This window comes from Sinocyclocheilus rhinocerous, unplaced genomic scaffold, assembly GCF_001515625.1.
Source record: "Sinocyclocheilus rhinocerous isolate Xijiao unplaced genomic scaffold, SAMN03320098_v1.1 scaffold254, whole genome shotgun sequence".
In the NCBI taxonomy this organism is placed as follows: Eukaryota; Metazoa; Chordata; class Actinopteri; order Cypriniformes; family Cyprinidae; genus Sinocyclocheilus; species Sinocyclocheilus rhinocerous.
Window position 1 is genome coordinate 576481 of NW_015628690.1, and position 23901 is coordinate 600381.

At 38.7% G+C, this 23901-nt stretch overlaps 1 protein-coding gene across 1 annotated transcript in view; it reads right to left on the reverse strand.

The window, feature by feature from the left end:
• The window catches only part of LOC107738201 (cadherin-2-like), a gene marked incomplete at its 3' end in the record, with an annotated part of 153257 nt that overhangs the window by 33142 nt on the left and 96214 nt on the right, over positions 1-23901 (reverse strand). Inside the window, exons 3-5 of the mRNA XM_016549937.1 lie at positions 19800-20094; positions 18423-18542; positions 14319-14486 (exon numbers count right to left, since the gene is read on the reverse strand). Coding sequence (XP_016405423.1) covers positions 14319-14486; positions 18423-18542; positions 19800-20094 — 583 coding nt within the window. The remainder of the gene's footprint in view (positions 1-14318; positions 14487-18422; positions 18543-19799; positions 20095-23901) is intronic.

A 23901-nucleotide genomic window follows, 5' to 3' on the forward strand; every position in this document is an offset into this window, starting at 1 on the left:
TTCACTTTATTGTCAACTAAAACGTTAATTTCATCACCTAAAATTAGATGCCAGTTTAGTCACAGTAAAACTGACTAAAATCAATGAATATGACATGACACAAACTGAGTAAATGTAAAAGAATGCCGCAGACAAATGGTAACATTTCAAAGGCAAAGGCAGAACATATTAGTAAACAATAGTAGGATTTTATTGTGACATATATAAACTAAGAAAGGTCAGAAGGAACGAAGGATAAAGAGTAATGGTCCAAAACATATCTGCCTCCATCAGAGTTGTATATATAGTGATCATTTGTTCCACACGTCACAACCAGGGACATTACACAGTACATCTCCATTTGACACCTTGAATCTGTGACACAACAAAACAACAGCCTGAGATGAAAGTCAAAGCTCATCACCATCTCCCTATATCAACAAACTGCACCCAAATTTGCAGAAATATAACACCAGCCTTTCAAATCACTCCCTCAGTAGAGTGCATCGGTTCTGCATCTGAAAGACTTTGAATTTCAGTTCAGACTGGCACGTAGTCGATGTCCTGCTGTTCTTTGATGAGGAAGAGGTGGCTGATGGGGAAAAAGTCTCTAGCACAACAAGTGTTTGAGGATTCAACTTCAGAGTGGCCACCGTGTCATTGCTCGGACTTTAAAACGCTCTGTCACTTCTGTCAAGCAAATGCACGCACTTCCACTTAGAAGATGTTGCTTGCGATTCGGCGCACTTGAGGCAAAATCGAGGAGAGCTGTTGGCATTGGGATTTAAGGATTTGGCACAACAGGAAGTCAAACACAGACACACACATTACAGCATGCTCAAGGTCACGCACTTCAGTAAAAGACGAGATGCCCACTGAACAGGAATAAATTACATTTTAAAAAACATTAAAAACAGAAAAGTGTTCTTTTTCAAACTTGTATATATTCAAAAGTAAAAAATATCTGTTTTTATTGGGGTTTTTTTATGTTGTATTTTTAATTTACATTTTAAGTTATTCCTGTGATGGCAAAGATGCATTTTCAGCAGAAATGACTCAATTCTTCAGTGTCACATCATTCTTCAGAAATCATTTTATATGCTGATTTGGTGTTTAAGAAGCATGTCTTATCAATGTTGAAAACAGTTGTGATGCCTAATATTTTTGTTGAAACTATATATTTTAGGATCCTTTGTTGAATTGAAAGTTCAAAAGAATAGGAATTATTTGAAATATAATTTTTTGTAACGTTGTAAAGGTCCTTACTGTCACTTTTGATGAATTCAATGCCCTTGCACCCTTGCACCCTTGCTAAATAAAAACAAAATCATTAAATAAAAGCATTCATTTCTGTATAATACAAAATATGTGTATATAATACAAAATTAGGCACTTTTAAGTTAAGCTTAGCTAAAACTAGCCACTATAAATTTTCATATTTTTAACCAGTTTTAACCATTTGGGTATAAACACTATTGTGACGAGTGGGGCGGGGCCGAGAGCCGTGGGAACGGAGCGAGGCCGGTGGAGTAATTGATAATGAGCAACACCTGCACCACTCACCGGTCTCGAGTCTCACGGAGGAGCTCCGGAAGGATAAAAGGGAGGAGTGACGACAGTGTCGGACGAGAGAGGACCAGGCCTGGAGTTTATTTTGTGTTTTGGTTTTGTTTGTGCACGACAGTCGTCCGCGAGGGGCTGTCGCGCTATTTTGTGTTTGTTTATTTTATTAAAGTTTTGTTTAAATGTTCGCCGGTTCCCGCCTCCTTCTTCCCGATCTACGAACTTTGTTACAACTATGATACAAATAAAATTTCAAACATTAATATAAAACATATGTGCATGGTTAAAATCAACATGAACTGCAACAGAAAAATATTTAACACATTTCTATTTTAAAAAAGTGACTGAATAATTCATTCAGAGAATAGTCTTTTGACTTGATTGGACTGACATGTAAATGTTTGATTTCTGCAAAATCCTTTAAGACAAACATCATTTTAGATACAATAATCACACAACATAATGGTGTATCTATTCGTATCTTTTAGTTACAGTTTGAAAGGACATGATGCCTCTGATCTGAAGCTATCCTCTCCAACATCTAGCCACAAAATCATTTGTCATTTTCCATGACTTAAGACTGAGCAAACTCATTTCAGACACGCACACACACAATGTCAGCTACCCGTCACCTCATAAATCACGAATCAGGACCGAAGAAGAGCGGGAAAGCGAAGGGATGATCATCTTTTTCCGAAGCAGCTTTAGCCGGCCAATCAAACAGCATGAAGAGACAAGATCAATGTTCTGTGACTTAGAGATATAGCACTCCCCACTGGGTCACTGTAATTGTGTTCTGAAGGGACAAACGAAGTGGTACCACAGAGCTTGCATGGACTCCCTTTAAAGCACCACCTTTACTCTCTGCCTCACCTTTGCAATGAGAAAGCCTGCTTGTTTTATTCTTTTAATTCATTAAAAGCCACTCTAATGGGGCTAGGCTTCTTACGGAAGGCGTAGGGATTGGCCGGTATGAGTCAGCGCCCAATGGGAGATTAAGAGCAGAGTATTTAGAGCCTTTCAGTGATAGGCAGATGGAGTTAATTAGCAGGTCTGTGGATGAATACAGGTTCAGCTCGGTAAATAACATGGAGCACAATTACCTCAGGTCCACCGAGCGAGATGAGTGAGACTCAGTGTGGGCAAGACTGCATGTGGGCAAGCAAAATATGGATTTTGAAAAGAAATGCATTTAAATGGTACAAAGAGTTCTCGATGAATGAATAGATAGAGAGGGCTGTATTGTTTGTAAATGAGGGGAGAACAGCTTGATTCAAAGATGTAGCGATTATAAACAGAGTCGAATAGAAATGGAAAGGCAATGCTATAAGAGAGAACAGTCGGGAGACAAAAAAAAGAAAAAAAGAAAATAAGAGAGAGTATAAGAAGGAAAAGAGAAAATAAGAGGCATTATCCATGGATGAGGCTTTATGTTACTGTAGAAATGAGACCTCTGAGATGGGAGAGTCATTAAAAAAGTGTCTAGCTGGCTAAAGCTCAAGCGCTGGTTGAAAATTAGATAGAATAAAATCTGCATCCTTTTAGGACGTCCATCACCGTGGCACTTATGGAGGCAGGGTGTAAAATGAAGGATGTGGAGAGAGAGAATTGTCAGGGAGCAACCCTACTTCTCATGCCCTGTCTCTTTAGCGACTTGTGAATCAACTAGTTAGCCTCTGCTGGTAAATGTTTTAACAACACAATCTGAATCCTGACGTAGAGTAGCAATGAGAGACCAAGAGAACATCCCAGGTTACGTATGTAACCATGGTTCCCCGAGGGAACGAGACGCTGCATCGGAAAACGCTAGGGGAACGCCTTCAGCGATACCAAGCTCTGAATCATATGTGTAATCAGTCGAACGATGGGCGAGACGTCAGCGGCGGGTGACGTCATCAGCTCGAGTTCCCGAAGGGGAACTGATTAACAGTGGGCAGCTGCATAGTATTAGTATAACTGATGGCCGATATAAAGAAGAAATATATCACACAATTTAATTTAAAGTAAATAACATGCATAATATTAATGCAATAAGATTATTTTATAAAAAAAATATTTTTTAAATTTTCTTTACATAATATTTACTTATTTTAATTTTAATAATTAATTTAAACATAAATCAATTTGAAAAACTATTTGATAAACTTGATTAAAAAAAAAAAAATTATAAAACGTATTTTACATGCCATTTACTAAATTATTTGAAAATAATTTATTCAAAGTTAATACATTTGAGAAAACTATTTGATCTTGACAAAAAGTACTATAGATGCCAAAATACATGTTTGCAGCCAAACACAAAGTTCACATTTTTTTAAATGTCAAATATCAGCCAAGAGATACAAAATTATTTATAGACTTATCTTAAGGCTGGAATATACTACACAACTTTTAAAATCTGAATAGGTTTAATTAGGGTATTGTATCCCAGCCTTAAAATAAACATTAAAATAAAAGATAAAAATAAAATGTAATGTTATAAAATAATATATATACTGTATATATATATATATATATATATATATAGTTCTTAAAAGAGATCTGTAAACTGTGGAAAAGAAATGCAAAATTAGCCATTCAAAAGAAGCCATACATTCTGATGAAATAAAGAACTGTCATACTACTAACCTATGAAGAAGGAAGAAGACCTGAAAAAATAGAATATAATGCACTATTCATCAAAAGAGCAAAACAATTAATAAAGACCCACTGAGTTGATATGATTATGCAGGGTTTTTTTTACATGATATTGGCATCCAGGTCCTGCTGTGAGGCTTAATGCATTGTAGAAGTGCTTTAGCTCACATCATGCGAATATGCGCACAGCATCATGGGATTGAAAGAGGGTTAACACCACTCACTCGTGCCAAAAGGATAGATTCAGCACAGCAAGGATTCAGCACAGGGGGAGTTAGCTAACTGTATATGAATACATCAAAAGACTAACTGGAGAAACACCGAAAGTGAGAAGGAGAGGCAGAGATTAAGAAATTGGTGTGGCGGCAGTGAGTGAGGACTCAAAGAGAGAGATGCGTGGGAGATGGGCAGTTATCCCGCTCCTCAGAATGAAAGGACTGAAAACGCAGGGGTGCAAAAGCTAACGGGAAGGAAAGAGAAGTCAGGCGAGGTGAATTAAAGATCGAGAAAAGGTGAAGACGGACACGAGAGAGATAATGTGAGGCCAAACGCTTGTGTGTGGATGTGCATCTGACTTCCATGAGTATGTGCTGTTGCGCAAGATGGAGAAAGTTGAGGTACAAAGGGGGGCAGGAGACGTGTCTGTGGGCAATGATTATGCCGTCAATTGAAGCAGAAAGCGTTGAACTTTAGATGAAATATTAATAAACAGCAAAAATAAGTAGGCAAAGAAAATGAAAAGGATTAAAAGGAGGCTAATATTAACTACTACTATTTTAATTACGCTCTTCGAGGATGTGGAGCTTAATTAGAGAAGGCAATTATTGGAATTATTTCTATTATCGAACTCGTCCAATATTATTTGCATCACTATTTTCTGCCATTCTGCCAGGGAGTTTAATTTGCAATAAATTAGGATGACTTGGCTTGAAACCTCCATTTACACAGCATGCACCAGACTGGGCCAGAATGGTCTAGATCAACTTAATTAACACTGGATGGCTCTAAAATCACAGGGTAAGAGAGAGGCTTTGTCTAAACTTCGCCTGCTATAACCCTGAAACACGTTTTAGTTCTCATAGGCTATAAGCTACAGTCACACTACAGCTAAACATGGTTGTCAGAGAAAGCAAATTGCTTAAAAACAACATCTTATTCAGAAAAACACGGTGGCACTATTAATTGACAGGTGATAATATGTATCCTGCCAATATTATATTGAACAAAATCAAACAGGTTGAACCAAATGGTACATCTATAATAAGTTTTTATATTCAGACTATTCCAGACTGGTACTGGTGGAACCGCTGCAGAGTAGCCCAGTACCTGCATGAATCGTCATAGACATATACAAGAAAAGAAGTAGCTCCGGCTACAATGTTCTTCCGGAAGACGCACGCAGTTCTGTTTATTAACCGCTAGAGCGCCAAAAGTTACAGACTGCAGCTTTAAATAAATGTTACATGTTTGGACTTCCTATTCATTAAAACATCCTGAAAATAAAATGTGGCATGGTTTCCACAAAAACATTCATTGGCACAACTATTTTTAACATTGATAAGAGTAAGAAATGTTACTTGAGCACTAAATCAGCATATTAGAATGATTTCTGAAGGATCATGTGACACTAAAGACTTATTTTAAGAATGCATTTAATCAAATAAAGGATTGATAGATTCAATCACAGGAATACAAAAACATTCAAATGGGAAAAAAACACATATTAAAATTAATTTAAATAGAAAATGGTTCTGTTAAATTGTTTTACTGTACTGTACAGTACATTTCAGCAAAAACATTAAAAATCCTTCCTGACCCCAAAGTATATAATATAATATAATATATAAAATATTATTATCATTTTTTTTTTTTTTTTGCACCAAGCGCTTTGCACTTTTGCACCAAGGCCTGGTTAATTTCAAACCTCGGTAGGTTTTAATATTTATTCACATAAAGTCTTGTCAGACTTCTATATACGTGGCCAACAAGTTTTTGAGGAGAAGAGAAAAAGGACAGAAAATGAGAAAACAGGCTGGGAATGGTGACCGATATTGCTTGAGAAAGAGAATGTGTGGGGGGGAGGTGAACAGAAAATGAGAAGGAGAAGGGACAGAGATTGTGTTTATGTCAAGACTGCACTGTTTCTGAGGAGAAATACAGGTGGTGAAATCAGTGTTGTGTGCTTGCTTCGGGGTGTTAATACCTCCAGAGGACTCTCACTCTATTTCTCTCTCAAAGACCACTGGGGCTGTGGGGTAATCAAAACACATCCACACCCTCAGCTCAAAATGACTTTAATATCAAATCCTTCCCTCCGCAATTCCACTTTAATAACAGCGACGATTGTGTCCAGGCCTCCTGGTGTATATTGTCAGGCTGCGTCTGGCTCTCCCTGAACACCTCAGGTCATCTGACGTGGCCAAGGCAGCATTTAAATCGCCCAGGTTGGACTAACGCTCACTCCTTGCTGCAATGCTTCCGTGCTAACTGCTGGAATTAGATCACCGTATGCTGACCTCCATCAACAATGCCCTCAAAGAGCCCTGGCACACTGTGCCGTATAACTAAATCCGTCCTGTGATTCAACGTGCCCGTAATCTAAAATAGACCTTGCCCAGAGCACCGTTTCTTCAAATACTTCACTCTCCAATTACTCACCATCATGTACAGTATACAGGTGCATCTCAATAAATTAGAATGTCGTGGAAAAGTTCCTTTATTTCAGTAATTCAACTCAAATTGTGAAGCTTGTGTATTAAATAAATTCAATCCACACAGACTGAAGTAGTTTAAGTCTTTGGTTCTTTTAATTGTGATGATTTTGGCTCACATTTAACAAAAACCCACCAACTCACTATCTCAACAAATTAGAATACTCCATAAGACCAATAAAAAAAACATTTTTAGTGCTTTTCCACGACATTCTAATTTATTGAGATGCACCTGTATATGGCATGTTAAATAATAAAAGATGTCAATGCACAGGCCAGTGTCCAGAAAGTGAATGGCAAAACTTCAAAGAAATAAACCATGAATTGGCTAGTTTATGCAGCCGGAGCTTAGAGTCCGTCTTTCAGTTCTATGTGAGCGCCCACTTCACTTTCTTTTTTTCGTCGTGCGTGAGAGAAGAAGTTGCGAGTTCGCGGTTTGGTGCGAGACCCCCGTCGCGCTGGCAGTCCGACGGCTGCATTCATCATAGAGACATAGGCGCAGACAGAAAGCCCTGCCGGGAACATTCCCATTAGCATGGAAATCACTTCCCTCTTACCTACCCCCTCCACATCGCTCGTTCTCTGCCTCCATACAAGAAGAATGGCTCTAACTCCTATTATTCTGCGTGAAGGCACACTGCCAGGGTAGATGACAAGAAAAGCAAAATCGTTGACCATTTTTCCCGCACTCCACTCTCACTGCCACCGATAGAACAACGGCAAACCTCCTGATTGATTCCATCGCTGACGTTTGGCTCTGGATTATTCCTCAAAACTCACACAATGGACCAACGCTCAACAAAAAAGTTTCCCTACAGCTTGTATCGCTGTCCACCTGCTCCGAAGTCAGAGAATAACAGAGTTTTGTCACCCTTGTTTCAGGTTCAAAAGTGTTGGAATTTCTATAATGCTGGATTTCCTAGCAAAAGAACAATGATAAATGCACATAATAAAATGCAAATCACCACATAAACATGCATAATCAAGACAGCAAAATGAATAGGCTTATCAGCTTTTAAAAATGCTTCTTATATCCTTTTGTTAAGACATAAAAAATATTTTGCCAGCTGCATGACATGAGATGTTGCAGACATGATGCTCTTCCTCAAAACTAAACTAAACTAAACTAAACTAAACTAAACTAAACTAAAACAGGGTTTAAAATGCCATGGAACCCAATTATGATTCTCTTGGAAGCAAAATATAAAGGGATTTACTGTATATTTTCCTTTGTAAAGATACATTATACTGTAAAAATATTTAATTAGTATAAACATGAAATGATTATAAATATTAAATGAAAAATAAAAATACAGAAAATACACAAACACACAAAAATTAAAATATTCTATTCAAATTTATATTCATACCTGGCATTAAAGTGTCAAAAAATTTTTTTTGTGATTTCTGACTAGTCCTTAGAAAACATAATGAAACTATGTAATAATGTCAAATTCATTACGTTTGTATTTATATTTATTTATCTTTTCTTTTTAAACTGTTAACTGTTTAAACTTTTTCTCTAAACTTTTTTTAGCAGGCCTCCTAGCAGCCTAACCCAAACTAAACTTAAAAATCAGCGTCCTGTAGCAAAACCAGCTGAGAACTACTGATGTAGAAAGCTTAGCATTGCACAAAAAAAAAGCAAAGGTTCTTTCACAGATAATTTGGCCTCTTGAGAAAAGACTAGATAGTCAGCAGGTCTTTTTGATCTGTCGTATTGCTAGTGATTGAAACCTCAAAAAGGATTTGCAGTGCTACTCTACTATATTTTCCTCTCATTAATGACATTCAAACGGCGTACAGTGACTCGTGGATGTCTTTGACGTTTCACCTCGAATATCCTCTACTCAGACCTGCACGTAAAGTGTATGCGGGAGCCACAAAGATGCAGTCATCACCACAAATGACCGCAGTGCTACCAGTGCCTCATGTGGAACCGGGGACCATCCAATCCCAGCTCTAATTGGGCGATGTGATACGACGGAGCGATTTCAGAGACGTTTTCATGCCCCACTGCTATCTATAGCCCCCCTAGGAGACCCCACAGGCAGCCAGCGAGTCAGAAGCGCTTTGCCTGCTTGCCTTATTCATACCAAACCCAATCAGCCGAATCAGTCAACAAATTATCCGATCAGAACACATGGCTGAGCACCTCTCCGGCAAACTGACTGGAGGAAATGGACAAAGACCAGGCCACGCGTCACAGATAAGAAGCCGTGAGATTGTCGGCGTACCAAGAAAGCACATCTTCTGTGTTTCTGAGCGCAGCGTGAGATGAAAACGAGTCTGTGTGATTACAGCGGGCTGGTACGGCCAAGATGAGGCTGTTAGTGCTCTTCTCATCCCTTCCTTCCTTCATCCCTCCTTCACGCTCGGAGAAGTCACCCCAGGGACGCATCTTTACGGATTCAGACACGCATTCCGCGTCTTTATCGCTTCATGCGTGGTGAAAACACAGATACATAACCTTACGGGATTGGATGAGGCCTGCGAATACAAATAGCCGGAGATTCTCGCTGCTGTTGGGAGGCCACACTGAATAGAATTAATTGTGAAGGTACTTTCATTTTAATTGAGTGTTCAGGACCCCGAAAGCCCATGTCTGACTACCAAGAGAGAAAACGCTTAAAGCACTCCGACACATGTGAATTGATTGGGAAAAGTCACAAGGGATGCGCAAAAAACCTCTTGCTTTCAACATCAGACACATTGCTGAGACGCCAAGCAACTAATTCTTTACATTTTACGCTTCCTTTACTTTTAAAATGGGTTCCAGCAGAGGCTGAGATGAGTTTACAGGGTGCATCTTAGTTACATCCAGACTGTGGCGTTTTATTGCCATTATACCCGAGAGAATATATGCACCAGTTCTAATCGCCTGTTGAACTTGACACTGCATGATTCCATAATGCATAGCTAGAAGGCTAAATGAGCTTTATGCTTTGATGAGAGTGTAAATAAATGGGCTTTATGATCCGCTGAGAGCACACAGTTAGTGTTTTGATGAACAGTATTTTATCATCGGTCTGCACCGCTGACCACTGCAGAGCCTTTAAAAGCAACGCCAGCTGAGGGCAGAAAGGTGAGGAGGGCTGGAGAGGGTCGAGAAAAGAAATTCACATATCAAGGAGACGCTTAGAAAGCCAAAGAGTGAGAGGGAAGGATGCTGAATGAAAATTAGCCCTTAGGGATTGATGACAAAGCCTGTCACCTCCGAGTTTCACCATCTCCAGCCGTCCTCTCTCCTCCCTCAGCCTGATGAACTGTCGAACACGGTGGGTATGTGACATGAATGTTTATGTGCGTGCGACACAGAAGCTGATGTGTATTCCTGTGAGCACGCACGCGAGTTTCCTCTCATGAGCCGGTCGGTGAGTGTGTAAATGGCATGTGTGAGAGATGGAGAGAGAGAGAGAGGGAAGACATATGAGAACAGACAGATGGAATAACACAGTGTCTACACTGGACACGAGCGGCAAAACATAATCGCTCCCATTATAATCAATGGCAGCGTCGGTTGCATCGCCCCGCAAGTTGAAGAACGCCCTTTTGATGCAATGCAGGGCTACTCTAATCCAATTTTTCCTGTTCTAATCTGAAAATAAAAAATATATAATATTAAACTCACAAGTTTAATGTGTGTAAACAGACTACAAACAGAAAACAAATTTTTTACAAAACAACAACACAATAACTTTTTCCATCACTTTAATATCTCATTAAATCAGTCATGATTCCTTTAATCGTTCCACCCCATAATTGGACAATTGTGCCAATTCCAGAGCCAATGCATGCAAAAGAGTGATCAGAATAAACTGTACATCTTTAATACAAATAAAATCAATTATTTGAAAATATTAATTAAAATATTATACTTCTGTTATGTTGATTCTGCATTAAATCACTGTCAGTGTTAACAGCCTTTTAGTGAACATTCATTCATGTTATGCAGGGCATACGGTGACGCATCAAAATGAAATAATTCCCATTATAATAAATGAAGTTGACTATACTGCACAGATGCTCCAGTCACTTCATTTTCCCTGTCTGCCTGAAATAAAATGATGTTTTAGTCTATGAATATAATTTGATAATTTAAATAACTTCTGATCATTACTTGTGATCAATGACAACTTGAATGACAACACAATGATTTTTTAATTTAAAAAAGGGCCAGATTTAAATCACCTTTTGTTTTTAAATATATACTACCATCAAAAGGTTTATGGTATGTAAGATTGTTTTAAATGTTTTCAAGAAGTCTCTAATGCACCAAGGATGCATTTATTTGATCAAAAATACAGTAAAACAGTAATATCCTGAAATATAATTACAATAATTATACAGTTACAATATAAATGTCTTTACTATCAGTTTAATGCATCACATTTAAATAAAAATAATAATAAAGTTGATTATTTCTTCTTCAACAACAAAATCTCTTACTGACCCCAAACCTTTAAACAGTGGTGTAGCTTTATTCTTTATCTACACCATACCGTTTAAAAGTTTAGGGTCAGTTAGATTGCCAAATACAAACAAAACAAATCAATAATGTGATACAATAACTAATTCAACTGTTTAATGACTTCACTGTTGCTTAAATTAAGCTCACAGCTGATTAGTACTGAACACTGTTGAAGTGCAGCTTCAAGGCTTCCAGTGTAGACAGGATGTAACAGATGAATTTAAAAGGTGTGAGTGGGAGAACAGACACACACACACATACAAGAAGACACACAATCCCATAAATAAAATTGATTCCATTCTCAGGGCAGAGTTAAGCTGTCCCTTTTCTTGTGTCACCATCACCCCTCCTCTCCTAGTCTCCTTCCCATCTCCGTCTCCCTGTCAGCCTTTTTTTTTCTTTGCTTTCTGTCTGTGGACAAATTACGGTGATTATCATTTAGTTCCTCTATTCTTAAACTCCCTTGCTTCTTTTGCTATCTTAGCTTTTTTTCGTCTTCCCTCAATCTTCTCGTCTCCCTTCTCCTTCTCTTTTGTACTTTCGCTCTTCATCTGTAACCAGCAGACACTCCAGGGAAATAAATTAGTAATATTTATGATGAAACCTTCTCAGTATCGTTGCTTCTTATCTCGTCGCCTCATAAAAAAGACACTGATCTTAACAGGTGTACCTATGTAGTCATCCGTCAAACAATCTACCCAGCCATCCATCATGGGCACAGTGCACTGCTCTGCTCCTCTCGAATGCCCAACACGGCAGCCAAGGCTGTTAAAACTACATAAACCAGCTCAACTCCCCCTGCACCTGAGTCTGCATCTATTATACTGAGGGATGCATCAGCCTCGGCGCTCCCCGCAACATTCTTCAAACGTAATTGCAATGGTCAAAACAGCTCCCAAAACGCCTGTAATTTGTTTGCTTTTATCTGAAGCGAACTCTCGGAGAGATTTCTAAATCGGCTTCCAAATACGAGGAGATTTACCCAGCCTTGCTCAGTGAACCTGAGCGTCTACCTGGGTGAGACTTTGATATATTTTCCCCACACGTCTTCAGATAATCTCACCCCGGCTCACCCCGGTAAAAAAACATAAGAATGTGAAGGGCAGAGCTGATGCTGGGAGAGAAGGGGCCCTGTTTTGACCGTACTAATAAAGTGCTGGTATGTAATTGAGCAGAACTGGAGGGAGGCTGCGTTTGATAGTGTTATGCAGGGACAGTTCAACAGATGACAGATAAGGCTCTTTTCTATAACCAACCTCTAACTCTAGCTCTCCTGTCTCCCATTCTTGGAAATAGCTGGTTTATATGCACCAACCAGGTTGTATACACAATTCTCAAACTCATTTAGGAAAACAAAATAGTATAAATCAAATGTTCTGGGATTTTGCCACTCTTACTGATGGAAACAGTAGGGAGGGGACGGGAAAATGGAACAGTGATTCAAACTGTGTCCACTACACAAGCTACACATGCACTAAACTCTAGACCAGGGGTCTAGACATTTTTTCCGGTTAACCACTGTGCCATTATCTGTAGACTAGAGCAAGTTCCTTCTTGCATTTTAATAGTATTTATAGCTCCTCACAGGCTGTGTGACCATGAGGAATGATTAACTCAAAATGTACGCAAACTTTTAAGTCATGATGATAAGTTGAAGGCCAACCTAGAATATTAACCTGCCAATCCAGTCTCATGAAAAGCTGTGGGAATTCACACAAGGTTTGGAAGAATTCACAGACACATACACACACAAATAATGCAAACCTAAACCTAACCATAAAACCAAACCTCTACACCTAAAAAAAAATAAACCCAATTAAAAAATCTAAAGAATATCCATGTTGTAAGATTTCACTATCTCTTATGAATTATTAAAAGTTGTCATGAAAGTGTGATATGATTTGTCATCAGTTTCCTCTGGAATTTCTAATGTGTTTTTAGAATAGCACTTTTTCATCAGTATTTTTAGCAGTCATTACTCATTAGTCTTCATGTCACATGATCCTTCAGAAATCATTCTAAAATGTGGATTTGGTGCACAAGAAACTTTTTTTTTTTTAAATGTACATGCCTTTGTGTAATTTGTTGTAGCACAAAATGTAAAAGTTAGTTTAGACCATATTTCACTCCCAAAACAAAAGCTATGATTCTAAAAACTGCTCAAAATTCCTGTGAGAACCCATGGATTAAAAAAAGAAAAGTAATTATCTAGTGGGTTTTATGGGATGTACTTCAATGAGTGTCTTTTTCATGAAAGAGGAGGCTTTTATTGTACAAACTATGGGAATTTAACCAGGGTTTGAAATTAACTTTTTCACTCACCAGCCATTCATAACTTCTACTAGCCAAATAAAAGTGCCTGAGGCTGTCCACACTGGACACAACAAAGCAACTATTGGAAATCATTTTGTACTTTGTGTCAGTACGTCATAAATAGAATGAGGCATTAGTTTGCAATCAGAATTTGTCATGCTGCGCTGCATCCAGTGTAGACAGCATCACTGATTATAATGGGTTCTATTGTATTTTGTGTAGACACGGTGTGAGACTTCAGTCATCTTCTGACTTTTTGCAATTGCTTCAACGCAAAGGAAACCAGCGCCATTAGGATGGGTATGTTCAAGTAAGCTAGATATGTTCAGATGCTGCGCAATTAGGCTTTATTTAAATCTATTTAAATCATGGATCATGATGACTCACTAGTTCAGCATTTGCGCAAAATCTGTGCAGATTTGGCTTACATGAACTTCCCCAAGAAATGAATGAGTGAACATAATTTAGGAAAAGTAACCCGCCAAATTGGTTAGTGGTTTGAAAGTGTTATCCGCCACAGCTGATTTTTAGCTGCATTTGGCAGGTGTTAATTTCAAACCCTAAATTTAACTGGCAACTTACTATAACTGGTACTATAACTTCTGCAAGGGATATGCATAGACATGATGTGAAAAGTTACTCACTTTGTACGAAGTGCGGAGGGTTGTCATTGACATCCGTCAATCTTACAGTAACCGTTGTCGTTCCTGACAGGCCGCCAAGATGGCCGCCCATGTCTTTAGCTTGCAGCACCACTAGATACTGATCCTGCGCTTCTCTATCTAGATCTGGAACTGCAGTACGCAGGATGCCTGAGGGAGAAAGAGCGACAAAGAGAGAAGCACATCACAAATTCAATCATCTCCTTGAATCAAATCATTTCCATGTGTTCTCTGACCGTAAACTTGTAGAAACGCATCCCAGCGGACAAGGTCACCCGCGCGAAACTCCTACCGTAGGACAACAGTCTATGATGAAGGTTTATTAAAATGTCACAAGGAAGTTTAACTAAGAATACACACTGTAGATTGGAAGAGACCTTTCAGAGTGCTACGGCTCAGAATGCTAATTCCCGCTAATGAGTAAAAAAGAATGCCAAGCAATGCATATAGGACAGAATTAGGTTAATATCCTTTATTAGCATTCACAAACCTCCAGGAGAAAAAGCCCTCTCATTCATATCAGCGTGGGGTCCACAAATGTCAACAAAATTAATTAGGTTTCATTAGACGGCCAAATGGAATCAAAACACGAAGGAAGTCCATTATCCACATAGACAGAGACACAATGCACAGACTTCTAGACAAACATTCGCACAATGAATCCGTGAAAGCAGTAAAATTCATCTTTCCCTCTCTCACTCCTTCTCTCTGCCTCATTCTTTCTAGCCTGTCATACACACAAATACCCATCATTCTCCTCGCAACTCTTACGCTCACACATAGAGATTGGCCACACAGTCCCACTGTGTGTAGAACTGCACTGTGCTCACTTCACTTTTGCCAATTCCACTCTACAGCACAAAGAAGCAGGAGTGATTTTTCAAATGACTACAGCACCCCTGTAACCCTGAATAAAAGCCTCTCGCAAGCCTCCGGGTCACAAACCAGACCCACCGACAGGCACAGAGGCAGAGCACAGAGTTCCGGGCCGTTGTGTCATTTAAGCTTGCCATTTAAAGGAAAAGTTCACCCAGAAATTCTGTCATCATTTACTCAACCTCACGTCGTTCCGAACCCATATGCTGTTATTTTATTCTGTGGAGATATTTTAAGACTCTTTATACAGTTTCACTACCACTCAAAAGTTTGGGGTCGGTGAGATTTTTTATGTTTTTGAAAGAAGTACTCTTGTGCTCAGCAAGGCTGCAGTTATTTTATCGAAACCACATTAAATAATGTGAAATATTATTGCAATTTAAAATAACTTTTCTATTTTAAAATATTTTAAAATGTAATACATTCCTGTGATGGCAAACCCGAATTTTCAGCAGCCATTACTCCAGTCCAGTGTCACATGAAATCATTCTACTATGCTGATTTCCCACTTAAGAAACATTTATCATTATCAAACATAGAAAAAGCATCTGCACTGCTTAATATTTTTTTGGAAACTGTGATACTGGATTCTTTGATGAAAAGAAAGTTAAAAAAGGACAGCATTTATTTGAAACATACATTTTTGTAGCATTACTACTGTATATAAATGTCTTTTTACTGTCACATGTAATTAATTTAATGCCACCTTGCTGAATAAAAGTATTAATTACTTGTCACTAACTCTAAACTTTTGAATAGTAGTGTACATAATGGCACCAAAAAGAGTCCAAAAAGTATCACAAAACTAGCCCATATAGCATGAAGTATTATACAATAGCTTTGTGTGAAACAGACATTTAAATCAACACATTGCAAGAATGTTGCTTCACACCATCAAACGAAAAACATAATTTGTTCCTAAAGAAGAAAGCCATTTTCAACTTACTCACTAAATGCTGTATATACAGTACTATTTATCATCCATTAAAAATGTTAAAATCATCATTGAATTTGGAAGCAGATGCAGGCTAGATGTAAGTTTTAGTGGTATCAGTGAATAATGACTTGCAAATCTCTTGCAAAGCTATCATATGACTTCAGAAGACTCAGAATATGATGCACAAGTCATATGAACTACTTTTTATGCTGCTTTTATGGTGTTCTTTTTAGAGTTTTCTCACTGAATTGTTATTGTATGGCAAGAACTGAACAGAGATCCTTTAACACATTCGATTGTGTTTTCCACTGAAAATATAACAGCATAGAGGTTTGGAATGACAAGAAGATGAGTAAAAGATGACAGAATTTAACTATTCCTTGAACAGTTCACAAACCTGCGGTGGCGCTCACTTTGAAGCATTTTTCTGTTTTCCACAGCCTTCAGAAGTGTGATTTGAGTTAGTGTTTGCTGCATTTGTTAGAAGTGCAGCTCAAGTGGTATGAATACATTTCTGCCAAGTCACTCTGGATTAACGAGCGTTGAAGAGAGGGAGGGAAGAACCAGGAAAATAGGAAGGAGGAAAGAACCAGAGGGATGAAGGGATGACAGAGAAAGGGGGAACTTACGGAAATGATAAGGGCTTTGAAGAGAGAGAATGTGGCGCTAATGGCTGACCAGGGACTGAGACTGGCCTAAAGACAGTATAACATGAAACTGAAGGCTCTCTATTTCACAAAAGCATTGTGATGTATTTTTCACTGACTACACTTGATTCAAACCCAGTCCTTCAGACTTGATGGACAAGTCAAGAACTTCAAGTGATGTTCTCCATGTCACTGAGACAAACACTTGAAGCGGTTCTTCAAACAGTATCTCATAAATGTTTTAGATATCATCACGTTGGTATCTATACTGTTACTGTATTGCTGTTATTGCAGACTTTGCAGTCAGAGGCCTTTTTGACACTTTTATTGACAGTACAGTAGAGACAAAATGATGGTGAAAAGATGAGGGAATCAGATCAAACTCACACTGGCCACATGAGCACCATGGCACGTGTCAAAAACCTGAACTATACATTTCTGAAAGGATCGTTAGTTTATGGTGTTAGTGCTGGTTTTAAGTGTTCTATGCTTTGCTAAACAGAGTTAAATAACATTAACACTGTTTTTGCATAACTTGACAAATTTACTGGTTGTAACTGAAATGACACACCATAGAATAATTGTGATAATTGATTTTAACAGGTGATAATTCATCTTCACACATCGCATGTCTCAAATTTCATGTCAAGCATGTTTTTCACTTACACATTTTGTCTCCTAAGTAACCAAGTAAAGTCATTTTTGAAACAACCTTAATGGGGCAAAATTGTAAGTCATGGTGGCATTCACTATAAACAGCATTCATGATAAACACCTAGCCTAAATGAAACTATTTTAAATTAAACTGAAGCTACCAATGTGTGGAAAATACCCTATACAAATAAAATTGGGCACACATACCACTCTCAGTCAGCACGGATCCAAATCAGTGTGCTTTGCGCAGGTTGTGTATGGTTGATATTTACTGCATTATATAAATCACTTTGGAATATAATTCACAGCACATTTCAGTTAATAAAAAAAATCTGATTTATATTCCAAAAAATATGGTAAACTACTCAATTCATATGGACTATGTTTACCATGTTTTTATGAATTTTTTTTAAGCGTAAAAGTTTTGGGTAAATGGGCATTCAATGGAGGGACACAATTCTATCACGTTTCATTAAAAATAGTGCAGCATCCACCCGGATGATCCGATGGCAACCACAGTGCGCCAGAACGCCCACCACACACCAGCTTATTGGTGAAGCCAATCAGCAGATATGGGATGATTAGGAGGCCATGATGGTCAGAGGCCAATGGGCAAATTTGGCTAGGATACCGAGGTCACACCTCTACTCTTTTCGAAAGACATTTTAATGACCACAGAGAGTCAGGACCTCGGTTTAACATCTCATCCGAAGGACAGAGCTTGTTGACAGTATAGTGTCCCCATCACTATACTGGGGGTGCTAGGAACCACACAGACCACAGGGTGAGCACCCCCTACTGGCCTCACTTGCACCTCTACGAGCAGCAACCTAGGTTTCCCAGGAGGTCTCCCATCCAGGTACTGACCAGGCTCAACCCTGCTTAGCTTCAGTGGGTGACCAGTCTTGGGCTACAGGGTGAAACGGCTGCCGTTTTAATAATAAAACAGTTCCTGGGAAAAGAAAAACCCACCTGTCTGAGCATCCACTGAGAAGTGCGGCTGCCCCTGAACAAGTGTGTACACCAGCCGAGCACTGTTCCCATAGGTGGGATCATCTGCGTCTGAAGCCGTCACCTGAATGATGGAGGTCCCTGAGGAAGAGTTTCAGGGAGCGAGAGAGAGACAGTAAGAGAGGGCAAAAAAGACAATAAGAGATGATCAATATGGCACATATGAACACAGGTTTTTTTTACAGGACAAGCACATTACATGAAGAGAGCCGTATAAAGACTGACAGATTCTCCCCTTCTCTCCTCTATCTCCCTCCTGCTGCAGTGTGACAAATACAGTATTCACTTTCTCTTCTCCCCAGCCACACACCTTCTTTCATTCGTGCCTCTGTCCGTCTCACTTCATTTCTCTTCATCTCCTTCTCCAATTCCCCATTTGCTCCCTCTTTCAATCTCTATGCCTGTTTTTGCGGCCACACTCCCCTGTTCCCTCAACTCCCTCACGTTTCGAATCTCTCTTTCGCTCCTGACAGATATGGACTATTTTCCAACCAAATAAATAAAAGAGCTTCACGCGAAGGACCGAAGCAGTTTGAAAGAACATATATATGTACAATGGAAAGAGAACTACGTTTCCCATGGGGCAATGGCTGACAAGCTCAGAGGGACGGGGGGATTTGTGGGAGCAGCTGTTGCTGTTTTCAGACATCAAAGGCCTGACAGTGTCACCATGAGAGCTTGTGGGTTGAGGGGAGGGTGCCGTCTGATTACAGATCTTCCGCAGGTAGTTAAGAAGCGGCAAATAGAAGACGGTAGGAGAACGAGAGCGAGAGAGAGAGAGAGAGAGAGAGAGATTGTCACTATAAACGAACGATCAGATAGGCAGATCAAAAAACAGACGTGACTGCCGGGTTGACGCAACATGCACCAGCTCAGAGAAATCTATTCATATTCAATCTGAGTGGAACTGAAGAAACACGACACAATTTAGACTGATAACACATTCACACTGACGGAATATTAGATTTGAATGGCGCTCTGGTTTCGTTTACCTCAGCAAGGGTTCGAGTATTCAGATGCAGTGCAGAATATTTCTTGTTTGCGCTTAGGATCCTTTGATATTAATTAAAGCCATTTCAGGCAAAACAAAACAAGCATGACTGTCTAGGGGTAATATTTTGAGCCTGCCTCAAACGGATGTAAAATCGATAAACGTGAGAGTTTATTTCACCGAATGAGTGTCATTAACATTTAAATGGCGCAAATTATAGGGAGCATTTTCATCTGCTTTTCATCCAATGATTTTTGGGACAGCATGAATCCTGCATTATTCAAAAATCATTGACATTCACCAAGAAAACGTGCTAGCGGGGATGAGCATATGTTGTCTTCCGCTACCTATGTTTGCCATCTCGGGTACTGTGGCGCTGTAGGGTCCTTCCTCGAAGACAGGTGGGTTGTCGTTGATATCCTGCACTCTAATGATAAACTGGGAGGAGGGCTCCAGGGCACGCTCTGTCTGACTGTCTGTTGCTGTGGCAATCAGCCGGTATTCGTCCTTCTCCTCCCGGTCCAAGGGCTTGGTTACGTGGATGTTGCCCGTCTTCTCGTCAATCACGAACACTGACCCCGCCCCCTCACCCCGCAGCACGTACTTAGTGCGTCCATCACCTCTGTCCATGTCAGTGTGAAGCTAATGAGGAGAAAAAGAGAGGGAAAGGTTGAGATTACAAGGGACTGAACGGTTCAGAAGGACTAATATATTGTATACACAGTGCTGGGTAGATTGTAGTCCATTAGTAATTCCAAATTACATGACTGAAATTGAAGTTAGTAACATAATCCATTAAATTACATTTTAGGTTATATAATTTACTTTTTGATTATTTTTAGATTACTTGTAAACCAACTCGTCTGTCATGTTGATTTAAAGGTGACATCATGAAAATCAGACTTTTTCCATGTTTAAGTGCTATAATCGGGTCCCCAGTGCATCTACCAACCCAGAAAACGTGAAAAAGAACAAACCAGTAAATTTTTTTCTGGTAAGCCTTTCTCTGCAAGCGTGTGAAAAAACGAGCCTCTCAGATTTTGCTCCCCCCGTAACGTAGAAAGGGGATCTTATTATAATATTACCGCCCCTTAATCTGCAAGTTTACACCCACGGGGCCTCCATTGTGTTTCACAAGCAACAATGGTGTACCAGTACCATGGCGAAAGTTCGAGCAAAGCATGCTAACTGTTATGCCTTTGGCTGCACTGATGATCACAGAACACTATTTAGAGTTCCAGCCTCAGAAGAGACAAGAGAGCAGTGGATTTATTGATTTATTTACTGTATATTATGCTGTTGCCCCACAGATCTAATATAAACATGCAATTTCTTTCCCAGCGGTTTACCTTCACTGATTTTTAACATAAACTTGTGTGTATTTAACAGTTTAAGTGCAATAAGACATGAAAGAGTACTTAGTTTAGATTATCAGAAGTTTAAACTATATGGTTTAAAACGCATGATTTCATCTCAATAGTATGGAAGCCCGTTTCCGCCACTGAATAAAAAATAAAAAAAGGTTATTGCGACTTTTTATCTCACAATTCTGACTTTTTTTCTCATAATTGCGTGATACAAACGCGCAATTCTGACTTTTTTTCTCATAATTGCGTGATACAAACGCGCACTTTCGCGAGTTAAAAAGTCATATTGTGAGATATAAATTCGCAATTCTGAATTGCGAGTCTGTATCATGCAATTATGAGAAAAAAAGTCAGAATTGTGAGATAAAAAGTCGCAATAACCTTTTTTTATTTTTTATTCAGTGGCGGAAACGGGCTTCCATACAATAGACATGATAATCAAAACCAAATGTTTTTTTAGAAGAGTATCTGAGTACGAGCTGTAAAGGCACAGCCCTATTCTGGAAAAGGGGGGCGGGGAGCAGCAGCTCATTTGCATTTAAAGAGACATGCACAAAAACAGCCTATTTCTGCTTCTGCTTCCACTTAAAATAGGCATTTTCAAAATGATATAATAAATGATCTGGTGGGTATTTTGAGCTAAAACTTCACAGACGCATTCTGGGGACACCTGAGACTTATATTACATATTGCAAAAAGGGGCATAACAGGTCTCCTTTAAATAGGATAATATTGTACCATATTGATATAAAAATAAAAAGAGAATGAAAATATATTCAGTTTGTTGTTATTAACAACATGAAGTCCATTAAATATTACATCAAGGTTTCTTAAACTGTGGTTCATCATGTGGTTCATGACCTGCAGGGGGGTTGTGAGCTTAATGTAAAGCTAACAATTAATTAAATCATTAAAATTTTTAATTAAAATAAATCATTTTAAAATAATAACATTCAAAATAAAACACTTACTAAAAAAATTGACTATTTTATTTGTTTACTTGCATGTAATTTGAACACTAACCAATGCTAGAGAACCATGAACATGAACGTATTTCCTTAAAATCTCTAAAAATTATTTCCTTAAAAAAAAAGGAACTCTAGTCTGATTATGAACATTTTAAAATGTAATATAATCAAATGACAAGTACTTTATTTTTGGAATATAATTATGCAATCCAGATTACATGTAATCAGTTACTACGCAGCACATATAGTATACAGAGGAACCTAAAGCAAAAACAGTATAAAACAAAAATTTATCTTGAAATATAGACTCCACTTTGACAGATGAGGACTTCAGGGGCTCGTTCGCAGACAGTACAGATGGGCGGTAATGATCACACAGCCTTGCATGAAGTGCTCGTACTCTGGGCATTGATTGCAGGTGGAGTCTGGTTACCGGATCAGCGGCAGTCTACGGCTAAGGAGCCTTCATGCAGCGAGCAAAGCCTGGGCTGCACAGGGAGCGCGTGACACTCAGAGGGAAGAGTGTGGAGAACGCATCAGCATTCATCCTCATTACCGCTTCTACGTGGCCAGAATACGGCTGCTTAAAAAGACCCCATAACAGCACAACTTCAACAAAAAGTGCCACACAGCAAGTTTGGAAGACAAATGGGAGCGTGTCCTATGTTTGCAGGCATTCGAGTGTGGAAAGAGCTGAGTGTGTTTCCTCAATGGAATCAAAATGGAGATTTTTTTGGGAATCAGAATATTCATTGGCTTTTCTAGATTGAATTTTGAGACAAAACATGTGGTTTTGTAGATGTAAATCCCCGAAGAATGTCCTGACACTCGGTGGGCAGTGATGAGGAAAACTGTAAGAAGGCACATTCTGCTCAGTGATACGCACATTCCTGTGTACGATAGCCAGGCCAAATGCAACAAGTTGGCAAGCGATAAAACAGTTTTTCCATGTCAAAGGGTGCTCACATTGAGGTCTCCAGGTCGCTGTACTGTTGGTTGCTAGTAGGCGTTTCTACTCAGCTATCTGCATCACGGAGCTTTTCTCAGTATGTTCATATGTAGTTTAAAAGTTCAACTACAGTCAAACTAAAGCAATAATTTTAAAATGTCATGTAAATGCTTTACACAGACTGAAATTGTACTAGGCAGATTTTTGCAGAGTTGGACTGACAGATCAAGATCCAACATGCATTATATTAAATATTAATACATAAAAAAAACTCAACAATGAAATATAATTATTATTTTGTTGTTATTAATTATTGAGTTATTGCATTTTAAATTGTTTTACATTTCATTATTATTATTACTTAATTAGTAATAATATTGATTAATATAAGTCATAAATTAATAAAATTTTCCTGAGGCCAGAATAATAAAAATCAGAATAATAAAAAAGGTAGGAACAAAGATAAATAAATAAATAAATAAATTATTTAGTTAATTTTTGCAAAGATGGACCAACACTCCTAGATAATGTGACTGCAGCCTGACCTCATCCAGCATGTATAGTTATTATTATTACATATTACTGTATATTATAATTACCACTCTTTTGAATACCTCCCTTAGTCTTTGTAACATGACGAACGAGACGAGAGACGTGCGGATCCATCTGCAAAGCTTTATTCTTAAACATAGTCAAAACAGGCAAGGGTCGGACCATGGCAAACAGGTATTTAGAGGGCAAGACAGAAGAGTAATCCAATAAACAGGCGTAGGTCGATCAACAGCGAACATAATCCAAATGATGAGGCAAGCGAGTAATCCACAGACAGACAATAATCCAGGTGAGGTACGAACAGAATCCAAACAACAAGACGAGAGAGAAATCCAAGACAGGCAGGTTATCAGGAACAGACAATCAGGCAAAACTAGAATATACGAAACAGGACTAGAACTAGGAACTAGACTAAACTCAGACAGAATACTGGCTCAAATGATTAATGTTAACAACATCAGCATTGGTGACTATGAGTATAGTGTGTATTAGCATGTAGATTTCAATTTCTGCACAGTCTAATCTAATTGTCATACTCTTCGAATTTCATATTAAGAAATTCTTTTAACCCAAAAAGCAAATTATGCTCCCTTCGAACTGGTTTTCTTTAAAA